The following is a 12,096-nucleotide window of genomic DNA, read 5'->3' as shown; positions in this document are numbered from 1 at the left end:
ATCATCTTGCTGGTGACTAATCATGTTGAACATGATGTTTTTATGTGCTTGCTGGCCATTTTTCTCTCATTGTAAAGTGTCTGTTCAAAAGCTTGGCCACTTTTATGGGATTGTTTGTCTTTTTATTATTTACTTTTAGGTGTTTTTTTAAAAAAAACAGGTCTTTTGAGGTATATCTGACATATGATAACCTGGACATGTTTAAACTGTACAGTCTGATAAGGTTTGGCATGAAACCATGACCATAATCAAGGCAATAAGCATATCCATTACTCTCAAAGTTTACTAGTGTCCCTTTGTAGTCCTTCTCTCCTGTCTCTCCTTGCTTTTCTTGTTCTTTTTCAAACACTGATCTATTTTCTGTCTCTACAGGGTAGTTTGCATTTTCTAGAATTTTATATAAATGGAATCATATAGTAAGTGTTATTTTGTATCTGGCTCCTTTCACTCGACAAAATTATTTTGAGATTCACCCATATTGTTGCATGTACCAACAGTTCATTCATTTCTATTGCTGAATAATATTCCATTGCATGAATGTACGATAATGGGTTTATCCATTCATTGGTTGATGGACATTTGGATTGTTTAGAACAACTATGAATAAAGATGCTACGAACATTTATGTATAAGCCTTTACATGGACATACATTGCCTTTTATCTTGGGTAAGTACTGAGGAGTGCTATGGCTGATAATATGGTAGAGGTACATTTAACTTTTTAAAAAACTACCAAACTGTTTTACAAAGACGTTGTACTACTTTACATTCCCACCAGCAGTGTAAGAGAGTTCCAGTTGTTCCACATTTTTGTCAGTATTTCGTATGGTCAGGCTTTTTAGTTTTAGTCATTCTTATAGGTGTGTAGAGTAATCTCATTATGGTTTTAATCTAAATTTCCTTGACTACTGATGTTGAGCACATTTTCATATCCTTATTAGCCATCTGTATGTCTTCTTTGGTGATGTGTCTGCTTGAACCTTTTGCCATTTTATTATTATTGAGTTGTTTGTCTTATTAAGTTGTAAACACACTTCATATATTCTAGGTACAAATCTTTTGCCAGGTATATGTTTGCAAGCATTTTCTTCCAGTCTGTGGTGTGTCTTCATTCTCTTAGCAGTATCTTTTGAAAGACAGAAATTCTAAATTTTGATAAAGCTAATTTATCAATCTTTTCTTTTTTATATATATTTTATTAATTATGCTACCACAGTTGTCCCATATTTCCTCCCCTTTATTCCCCTCCACCCCGCACACCCCCTCCCACCAGCATACCCCCCCTCAGATAATGTCCGTGGGTCATATATATAAGTTCTTTGGCTTCTCCATTTCCTACACTATTCTTAACCTCCCCCTGTCTATTTCGTACCTGCTATTTACGCTTCTTATTCCCTGTACCTCTTCCTCCATCCTCCCCTCTCCCTTTCCCCTCTGATATCCATTTCTGTGATTCTGTTCCTGTTCGGGTTGTTTGCTTAGTTTGTTTTTGTTTTTGTTTTTTAGGTTTAGTTGTTGATAGTTGTGAGTTTGTTGTCATTGTACTGTTCATAGTTTTTGATCTTCTTTTTCTTAGATATGTCCCTTTAACATTTCACACAATAAGGGCTTGGTGATGATGAACTCCTTTAACTTGACCTTATCTGGGAAGCATTTTATCTGCCCTTCCATTCTAAATGATAGCTTTGCTGGATAGAGTCATCTTGGATGTAGGTCCTTGCCTTTCACGACTTTGAATACTTCTTTATGGCCCCTTTTTTTCCTGTAAGGTTCCTTTTGAGAAATCAGCTAATAGTCTTATAGGAACTCCTTTGTAGGTAACTCTCCCCTTTTCTCTTGCTGTTTTTAAGATTCTCTCTTTATCTTTAATCTTGGGTAATGTAATTATGATGTGCTTTGGTATGTGCTTCCTTGGGTCCAACTTCTTTGGGACTCTCTGAGCTTCCTGGACTTCCTGGAAGTCTATTTCCTTTGCCAGATTGGGGAAGTTCTCCTTCATTACTTGTTCAAATAAGTTTTCAATTTCTTGGTCTTCCTCTTCTCCTTCTGGCACCCCTATGATTTGGATGTTGGAACATTTAAAGTTGTCCCAGAAGTTCCTAAGCCTCTCCTCATTTTTTTTTGAATTCTTGCTTCTTCATTCTGTTGTGGTTGAATGTTTATCTCTTCCTTCTGCTCCAAATTGTTGATTTGAGTCCAGGTTTCCTTCTCTTCACTGTTGGTGCCCTGTATATTTCTCTTTATTTCACTTTGCGTAGACTTTACTTTTTCCTCCATTTTGCAACCATATTCAACCATTTCTGTGAGCATCCAGATTACCAGTGTTTTGAACTGTGCATCCAATAGGTTGGCTATCTGTTCATTGCTTAGTTCTATTTTTGGAGCTTTGATCTGTTCTTTCATTTGGACCGTTTTTCTTTGTCTCAGCACGCCTGATACTTTGGAAGGAGCGGAGCCTTAGGTATTCACCAGTGTAGGGCAACCCATGTTGTTGCATTGTGACTCTGTATGTGGGGGAGGGGTTGGAGAGGGACCAATGCCGCTTGCTCCACTCTTGGAGGGCTTTCAGTCACTTCCCCCACTACCCACAAGCAAATTGGGCCCTTCTAGTGCTGATTACTGGGTGGGTGGGTTTATGTAGTTGTAGGACCCTGTGGGTCTCTCCAACAAATTCTCCTGTGAGGCTGGGAGTTTCTCCCACTGCCGCACCCCCCCAGAGGTTTTTACAGCCAGAGGTTTTGAGGCTTTCTTTTCCTGCACTGGAACCCTGGATTTCCAAGTCTGTCTCACTCCCCAACTTTTCTTCACGGTTTAGCCGCATGGAAGTGTGGGACAGCCCGGTAGTCCAGCTGCTGCCTCGCCCACCTGGTCCTCCAGCTCCCACCTTGCCATGCATCCTCTCCCCACTGGTAGCCCATCTCTGCCCCTCCTACCAGTCTGGATGAATGTTTCTTCTTTAACTCCTTGGTTGTCGGGCTTCTGTACAGTTTGATTTTCTGGCAGTTCTGATTATTTTTTGTTTTTAAATTTGTTGTTGTCCTTCTTTTGGTTGTGTGAGGAGGTAAAGTGAATCTACCTACACCTCCAACTTGGCTGGAAATCCAAGCTTTTCTTTTATAGATTTTTTTTTTGGTGTCATATCTAAGACATCTTTGTCTACCTCAAGGTCACAAGGATCTTATATTTTTTTGAGAAGTTTTATGGTTTTAGGCTTTATATTTATTTATATTTCTGATCCATTTTGAGTCAATTTTTTAAAAGATTTTATTTATTTGTTTTTAGACATAAGGGAAGGGAGGGAGAAAGAGAAGGAGAGAAATATTGATGGGTGATAGAAACATCGATTGGTTGCCTTTTGCATGTCCCCAGCTGAGGACCTGGCCAGCCACCCAGGAATGTGCCCTCACCTGGAATTGAATCCAGCGTCTTTTCTGTCTATGGGGATGACACCCAACCCACTGAGCAATCCAGTCAGGGCAACTCAATTTTTGTATGTGGTGAGAAATATGAGTCAAAGTTCATTTTTGTGCATGTGGATATCCAGTTATTCCAGCATCATTTGTTGAATAGACTATCTTTCTCCACTGTGCTGTTCCATGCTTTTGTCAAAGATCCGTTGTCCATAACTGTGTGGATTCAGGACTCTATGCTGTTCTGTTGATGTATTGTCTATCTTTACACCAATAACCAATAACATGCAGTTTTTATTACTGTAGTTTAATAATAATCTTTTAAATCAGATAGTGTATGTTCTACAACTTTTGTCATTTTCCAGTCTTGTTTTAACCAGTGTAGCATTTTTGCATTCCCATATAAATTTTAAAATCATCTTAGTTTTCAGAAAAAAATGTCTGATGGGATTTTTGAGAGGGACTGTATTAAATTCTGTAGGTCAATTTGGGGAGAGTTGACATCTTAACAATATTGAGTCTTTTGACCTATGAATGAAGCCTCTCTCCATTTCTTTCATTCTTTAATTTCTCTCAGCAAATGTTTTATAGTTTTCAGTGCACCAGTCTTTCATATCTTTTGTCAGATCTATTCTTAAGAGTTGCATATGTTTGATTTATTGTGAGTGGTAGTTTTTAAATTTTTTGATATCTAGGATTGTTCTTTTCTAGTATATAGAGATGCAGTTGATTTTTGTTTATGGATCTTAAATCCCGTAACCTGCTAAACTCACATATCAGTTCTAGTAATTGTTCTATAGGTTGCATTGTATTTTCCACATAGATAACCCTGTCATCTGTGAATAAAGACAGTTTACTTCTTCCTTTCCAATCTGCATGATGTTTCTTTTCTTTTTCTAATTTCCTAGGCTTGAACCTCCAATACAGCATTGAATGAAAGGTGAAAGAGTGGACATCTCTGTCTTGTTTCTGATTTTGGGGGAAAAACACTCAGTCTTTCACCAGTAAGAATGATGTTAGCTGTAGGTTTTGCACAAATGTCTTGTATCAGGTTGAGAAAGTTCCTTTCTATTCCTAGTTTTCTGTGACTTTTTATTAGGAATAGATGTCAGATTTTGTCAAATGCTTTTTCTACATCTGTTGAGAAGATTGTTACTATCTAAATGTGTCTTTTTAAAAAATATTTTATTTATTTATATTTAGACAGAGGTGAAGGGAGAGAGAGAGGGAGAGAAATATCAATGTGTGGTTGCCTCTTGCGCGCCCCCTACTGGCGACCTGGCCCACAACCCAGGCATGTGCCCTGACTGGGAATCGAATCAGCAGCCCTTTGGTTTGCAGGCCAGTGCCTTTGGTTCACAGTCCACTGAGCCACACCAGCCAGGGCAATGTGTCTTGCCCCCAAATTCATATGTTGAATTCTTATCCCCCCAAAGATATTAAGAGGTGGGGTTTTGGGGAAGTAATTTGGTCTTAATGGATTAATGCCCTTATAAAGAGGCTCCAGAGATGCCTCACCCTTTCTTCATGTGAGGGCATAGCAGGAAGGCACTGGCTATGAACCAGGAAGTAAGCCGCCACCAGAACTCAACCATACTGGCACCTTGATCTTGGACTTCCAGCCTCCAGAACTGAGAAATCAATTTCTGTTCTTTATAAGCCACCCAGTCTGTGATATTTTGTTATATCAGTACAGATGGACTAAGTTATAGATTATAGGGTTTTTATTCTTTAGTTTGTTAATATGCTGAATTACACCGATAAAATTTCAAATGTTTAAACAAAGCCTGCATTCTCATGATAGACTACTTAGTCATGATATGTTATTATTTTTGTATCTTGTAGAACTCAGTTTGCTAAAATTTTGTTTAGAATGTTTGCATGTATGTTCACAAAGCACATTGGTCTATAGTTTTCTTTTCATATAAAGTCTCTGTATGGATTTGAATGAGTTGGAAGTAGTCTTTCCTCCTCATTTTCTGGAAGAGTTTGTATAGCATTGGCATTATTTCTTCCTTAGACAATTGGTAGAATTTGAGTTTCCTGTTTGTATATTTGTTCATGTGTGAGGGCAGGTTACAGAGGATGCCATGCTGGGTGCCTAAAACCCAGAGACCCAGAGGGCAGAGTACAGGGTGACCATGGCAGAGGGAAAGCAAGAGGGAATATCCTGTGGAGGAGAAAACCACAGAAAGGGAACCTACATTTGGCATATACACTCTTCCCACATCTGTTGACCCCTGGGGCTATACATGCCCTCCAAGAAAAGAGCTGAGCAGAGATTTCAGTTGGTGCCCAATACAAGGGAGATCGAGTTTGGAGTCTGAGTTTGTCTAAGTTAACTGATTGCTAATTAGGAACACATATAATTAATAAATGTGTATGCACCCAATAATATAATTCCAAACCATATGAAATATAATTTGAAATATATATTTTCCCTTTATTCACAATAGTAGTGGGAAATTTTAACACCCTTGCCTCAGAAATTGATACAATTAGACAAGAAATCAGTAAATATATAGAAGATCTGTATGACATTATCGACAACCTTTATTTCACTGACATTTACAGAATATTCTACCCAGCAACTGCAGATGAAAGATTCTTTACCAGGGCATTCACCTGGATAGATCAAATGCTCGGCCATAAAACAAGTCTCAACACATTTAGAAAAAACGAAAGTTTACATAATAAGTTATCTGAGTCCATAGTGGAGTTCCATTACAAATTAATAAAAGTAATAGGCCCCCAAATATCTGGAAATTCTGCATCACACTTCTAAGAAAGCCCATGGTTAAAGAAGAAAACACAAAGGAACTTAGAAAATATTTTAAGTGGAATGATAATAAAAATGAAACAGAATTAGTGGGAGGCAGACAAAGAAGTTATCAGAGAAAGATTTATTGCTTTAAATCATATTAGAAAAGAAGAAAGGCATAAAATCAATGCCCTAATGTTCCATCTAAAGAAGCTAGAAAAAGAAAAGCAAAGTAAATCCTAAACAGGTAGAAAGAAATAACAGAGATAACAGCAGAACTAAATGAAATAGAAAACAAACTATGGAGAAAATCAGGAAAGTTATAGATTTTTAGATGAGCAATGAAATTAATAAATCCTAGCAAGATTAATCAAAAAGAGAAAGTACATTAATCATCAATATCAAAGATAAAAGAAGGACATCACTATAGATCATGCAGGTATTAAAAGGATAATCAGGAACTATTCTAGGCATCCTTATGTCAATAATTTTGATAAATTAGATAAAATTCGTGAATTCTTTGGTAACAACTTACCAAAACTAAAAACAGGTTAAATATAAAATATAGGGTTGGCCAAAAAGTCTGCATGGTTTCTTCCATAAAGTAAAAGACACATTTTTCATTTTCACCAATAACTATTGATTTGGATATTTTGAGTATGTTGGCTATCTCCCATGTGGTATAACATTGATTGTTCTCAATTAATGTCTCAATTTGATCGCTATCAACTTCGACTGGTCTACTGGAGCATAGAGCATCATCAGTGAGATATCTCCAGCATGAAAGTTCGTGAACCACTTCTGACACATTTGATCTGTCACAGCATTTTCTCCATACACTGCACAAATCTTTTTTTGTTTCAGTTTTGTTTTTACCTTTCTTGAAAGTGTAAAGCATAATATATCAAAAATGTTGCATATCTTCTTCCATCTTCAATATTAAAATGACTACACAAAAATTCACCAATTTTGAAAGTTTTTTAAAATGCACGCTGATATGACAGCTGTCAATACAATCTAACAAAATTATTTCGAATGAAGTTAAAGACAGCTAAGTGCTACTAGAGCCATCTTACGGAATAAAGCAAATGAACTTTTTTGCCAACCCAATAGGAATAGCCCTATTTAATTTAATTTAATTAATTTACTATAGAAAACTTTGCTAAAAACAAAATAAACAAACACAACAATAGAACATCCCAGGCCCCAGAGGATTTCATGGGTGAATTCTAGCAAATGTTTAAGGAATGAAAATCACCACTCTTCCACACTTTCGGGAAATAGAGGAGCAGGGAACAATTCCCAATTCATTTTGCAAAGCTAAGATAAACCTGGTACTAAATCTTGATTAAAAAGTTATGGGAAAAAAAAGAGAAAAATTATAGGAAAATATCCCTCATGAACAGTGTAGCAAAAATCCGTACCTATCAGCCAATCAAATTCAGCAACATAGAGTAAGGAAAGTTTTTCTATTGCTTATTTACAGATGCAGGGCACAGATGTTCAGTGACTTGTATAGGGTCTGTTCACCTGACACAAAACCCACACATCTTCCAATGCAATGACTGCCTGTGCAGTTAAGACCTGGCTTTACAGTGTAAAGAGGTGTGATGAAGCTCCTGGCATGGGAACAGATAACCTGTGTCTGTTGCGGAGGTTCCAGGCTTAATGAGGGCAGGCTGTGAATGCAGAGGGGCGCTGGTGACCTGTTCTTAGATTCCTCTGACAGTTGCCTCCTTGTTTCCTGGCCCTCCCGCCGCCCCCCCCCCCCATATTTGCTACAATTATTGATGGAAGCCATTTTGTGGCTAGAAAGCCAATGGGTGTGCGTGTTGCTCCCTGAGACTGCAGGCTTTGCCACATGAAGCCCTTTACCAAGCAGATTCCATTGCCAGGGCAACATTGATGCCTCCTCATGTGCTCTCCTAATCCAGTCCTTTGCCCTGAACCCAGACACAGAGGTCGCTCCTCTACCTAGGGCTTCTTGGAGCCCTGGGATGCCCACCTGGCCTTTATACTGAGGGAGCTACCTGGGAAACCCCTGGCTGCACAGCCCTAGGCCTCATTTTTCTGACTCTGGCTTCAGTGGCCTCCAGAATGGGCTCCGAAGCTCTCAGGCAGCATTTCCCTGGTACAGCAGCACTTGCAGAGGTGGAGAGAGTGAGCAGGCTACTAGGGACTTCGCCAGGGCCAGTTCCCAGAATTACGGCGGCAGGCTAGCTCTCTGGGTAGGAGCGGTTTGCTGACCGGGCAGGAAGGCAGTGGTGGCATAGGGGAGTCTCGGTCAGGCGCTGGTGAGAAGGGGATGTGGGGTTCTCTTGCAGGAGGTTGGGAAGGAGAGGGCTCCTGGCTGTGGAGGGGCAGGTTCTGGTGCGAAGGGCTCTGGATTTGGGTGTGGGGGCTGCAGTAGGGGGTCTACAGGTTGCCTGGGGTCAGAGTAGGAGGCTGGGCCACTCTGGAATAGGGGATGAGAGCACTCCTGGCTTTGGGGATCTGGGGGTGGCAGGGCTCCTGGCTGCGGGTTTTGCAGATGGTGAAGGGAAGAGCTTTGGCTGCAAGGGCCAAATCAGGGGTGTTGGCCAAGGCCAAAGGGGGTCTCCTTGCTATGGAGGTGAGGGGTGCAGTGGGGAATTCCACAGCAGGGGGGGATGAGTCGTGAAGTGGCCAGGGAGGAGCTCCAGGCCTCCACTGTGTGGGGCGGTGGGGTGGGCTGTGTGTCACCAACGTCCCTCTCGCCTCTTTGCACTCCCATGCCACCCCAGCAGAGACTGCAACAGTCTTTGCACCCCTTTCTGATCTTGCCCGCTGCCCCCAAGGCCTGGGTGATGGGATGGCACTGGAGATGCTGTAGGACTGGTGTAGCCTGATGAGGGTGAACACACAGTGCTCCCTGCTCATTCTGGGCATCCCGGGCAATTGCGAGGATCAGGAGTTCCAGGAGGCCGTGCAGGCTGCCCTGTGGCGCCTGGGTAGGTACTGAGTGCTGGGCAAGATCTTCAGAAGGGAGCTCAGGACCAGGGTTGCATTGGTCAAGTTTGATGACAATTTAAACCGGAATGTGACACCCTGACAAATATCAAGCAAGCAAGGCATCTGGACTGTGGTCTTCCTGCCCCAGGCCCCTGATTCTGAGTTATGGGATAGACCCAATTTTCCTGCACAGACCCAGAGTCAAGCAAGGGCTGGCAGGGCAGGTGAGGCAGGACCTGCAGGTCAGGAAGGAGCTGAAGATACGGTAGGGGTTCCAGGTAAGGTAGGAGTTATGACAAGTTCTCCAGATGTGACAGGATCTACAGATGTGAGGCAGGGGCCCCAGGTGAGAAGGGAGTTGTAGATGAGACAGGAGCTGCAGGTGAGGAGTGAGGAGGGATGTGTCAGGAACTGCAGGTGAGGCCGGGGCTGAAAAACGTGGCAGAAGCTCCAGGTGAGAATGAAATGCAGGTGTGTCTGGAGATAAATGTGAGGCAGGCCCTCAGGATGTGGTAGGGATTGCAGGTGAGGAGGCAATTGCAGATGTGACAAGAACCATGGATGTTGTAGGATCTGCAGGTGAGCCGGGAGCCCCAGGTGAGGAAGGAGATGCAGGTGAGGAAGAAGCTGTAGGTGTGGTAGGAGCTGCAAGTGAGGCAAGGCTTGCAGATGTGGCAGGAGGTGTAGCTGCGGAAGAAGCCTGGATCCAGCAATGGAGTCAGGCCCTGCAGCCTGTGCTGGAAAATATGGCCTACCAGCAACTGAGAACCTTTTCTGGGATGGAAGAGCCAGGCCACGGGGATGAGTCCTTTGAGAGCTGGCTGGACCATGCCCATGACATGCTATACCTATGGCGACACGTATCAGAAAGGGAGAGGAGGAGAAGGCTGGTGGAGAGCCTGGGTGGCCCTGCACTGGATCTTTTGTGTGGCTTCCTGAGAGAAAACCCCAAGGTCACTGTGCAGGACTGCCTGGCCCCACTGGTTCACGTTTTTGGGAACAAGGACACTGAGATGACTGTGAGGCTAAAGTTCATGACTTGTGCTCAGCAGCCCCAGGAGACTCGCTTTGCCTACGTGATGCGCCTGGAAGTCCTGCTGCAGGCGGCCATGGAGAAGGGGGCCATCCCACCCTCCGTGGCAGACCAGGTGCGTGCCCGGCAGGTGCGGATGTGGGCCTGTCCCAAGGACACGCTCTGGAACATGCTGAGGACGGGGCCAGAGAGGAGAACGCCTGACTTCCTGGGGATGCTTTGGCTCATTCAGGAGGTGAAGGCATGGGAGGCCGCCCCGGCTATAAACCAGCAGTTCCAAGGGGAAGAAGGGGGCTGTGTGCACACCGGAGACCTGGATGCTGCCCAGCTCACCCCAGCCCGTGAAGGGGCTGCCCACGCTGCCCCAGCCCGTGAATGGGGATGAAGGTGGGGGGGCAGGTGGGCGGGGGGCTGCGCGCGCCCGTGAAGGTGATGGCGAGGCGCGAGCCGTGAAGGGGCTGCCCACGCTGCCCCAGCCCGTGAAGGTGATGGCGAGGCCGCTACAGCCCCTGAAGATACTTCCCAGGGTGTCCTTTCCAAGGAAGATAGTGCCGAGGCCACTCCGGCCAATGCAGTGGCCAGTGAGGCAGGTCCTGGCACTGCCGATCCTGATGGGGCTGCTTCTGAAACCGGTGGTGCCACCACGGCGGTCCCTGCCCTTGAGGAGACCTCCTCTGCCACTCAGCGAGGTGAAAATGCTCTGGCTCCTGCAGGCCTAGGTCAGGCAGGACCCTCCCCTGCCCGTATGGGCAGCGCTTCTGGGGTGGGCTCAAGAGGTCTTGGCGGTGAGCCAGAGGGCCAGGCCCAGGCAGGAGACCAGGAGGCCCAGGAGCCCCGCGAGGAGGGGCTCAAGCCCATCCCGGAGGAGTTGGGAAGTGAGGACAGGGCTGGGGAGATGAGTTCCCCTGAGCCCTCCTCCAGCAAATAGGCTTGGAAGGCCCAGTGGCCTCCCGTCTTCTCAGGCAACGCAGGCCTGGAGGCAGGGGGAGGCCAGGCCAGGGCAGCCTCCTCGCCCCACACGGGGAGCAGGGCCCACCCAGCCCAAACCAAGCCTCCGGGCTTGTTCTTACGGACATGTTTTGTGTTCTCTGAGCTGTTCTCTCTCCATGCCACCCCACCCCTCACCCCTCACCCCGGAGACCCTGTGCCCGATCCCAGGAGATGGCGGGAAGGACCAACGAAGGTGAGGCCAGCACTCACCCAGCGACCCTGGGAAGGAAGAACTGGACCAGGGACAGAAAGCGGCTGCCGGGGGCCCCACAGGGACTGCGTCTTGATGTGCCACCCTGTTGTTCCTTGTGACTGCGTTTTCCTCGGCTTGGTGCAGTGTCCCCTGCTGTGTTTCCCAGCATCCTGCGACTGTCCTGCGCAGGCCGTAGGGCAGGGCCAGGACCCAGCACGTCAGCCAGAGGGAGGGGGCCCCTGCAGCGAGCGGACATCGCCAGCGTCCGTAGCCCTGCAACGGCCGAGCAGGGCCCTCAGGAAGGGGGACTGGGGCGGAGGGCCGTGGCGTGGGGGGACAGCTGAGGCACCTTGTCCGAGACTTCTAGGAGGAATGGCTGTTCCAGACCTATGGGCTCTAGTGACCATTGGAAATTCTCTGTGTTGCCATTTTCTTTCTTCAATGGATTCAGTAAATGTTTCTCTGCAATAAATTTCATTGAATGTTTCAGTTGAGTTTAGCCTTTGCTATGGGAAGGTCTGCTGGAGGCAGGGATAGGGGCAACAATGGCCTGGGACTCTAAGTCAGCACTGGGGTATGGTGGGGACAGGGCTCATGATGGCTGTGAAGTCCTCTGGGCTGGATGGCATAGGTAGCAGGAAGTCCTGGCAAGGACCGTGGCTGGATGGGTCCTCAGGAAAACTCTGGGATCCACCAGCAATAATTGGGTTAAATGCTGAAGTTATGGGGAGGGACAGCA

At 45.2% G+C, this 12,096-nt stretch overlaps 1 protein-coding gene across 1 annotated transcript; it reads left to right on the top strand.

Moving 5' to 3' along the window:
• The first annotated feature begins 9,698 nt into the window (after positions 1 to 9,698).
• LOC129074350 (paraneoplastic antigen Ma6E-like) lies at positions 9,699 to 11,102 on the top strand. The gene is made up of 2 exons (XM_054578132.1): positions 9,699 to 10,545; positions 10,660 to 11,102. The coding sequence occupies exons 1-2, from the start codon at positions 9,699 to 9,701 to the stop codon at positions 11,100 to 11,102; spliced, it is 1,290 nt and encodes a 429-aa protein (XP_054434107.1).
• The last annotated feature ends 994 nt before the right edge of the window (positions 11,103 to 12,096 follow it).

This window comes from Pteronotus mesoamericanus, unplaced genomic scaffold, assembly GCF_021234165.1.
Source record: "Pteronotus mesoamericanus isolate MK-2021 breed Mesoamerican mustached bat unplaced genomic scaffold, CSHL_Meso_final contig_493, whole genome shotgun sequence".
Classification (NCBI taxonomy): domain Eukaryota; kingdom Metazoa; phylum Chordata; class Mammalia; order Chiroptera; family Mormoopidae; genus Pteronotus; species Pteronotus mesoamericanus.
The sequence above is the reverse complement of the archived record's forward strand: the minus strand, read 5'-3'. Positions and strand labels throughout refer to the sequence as shown.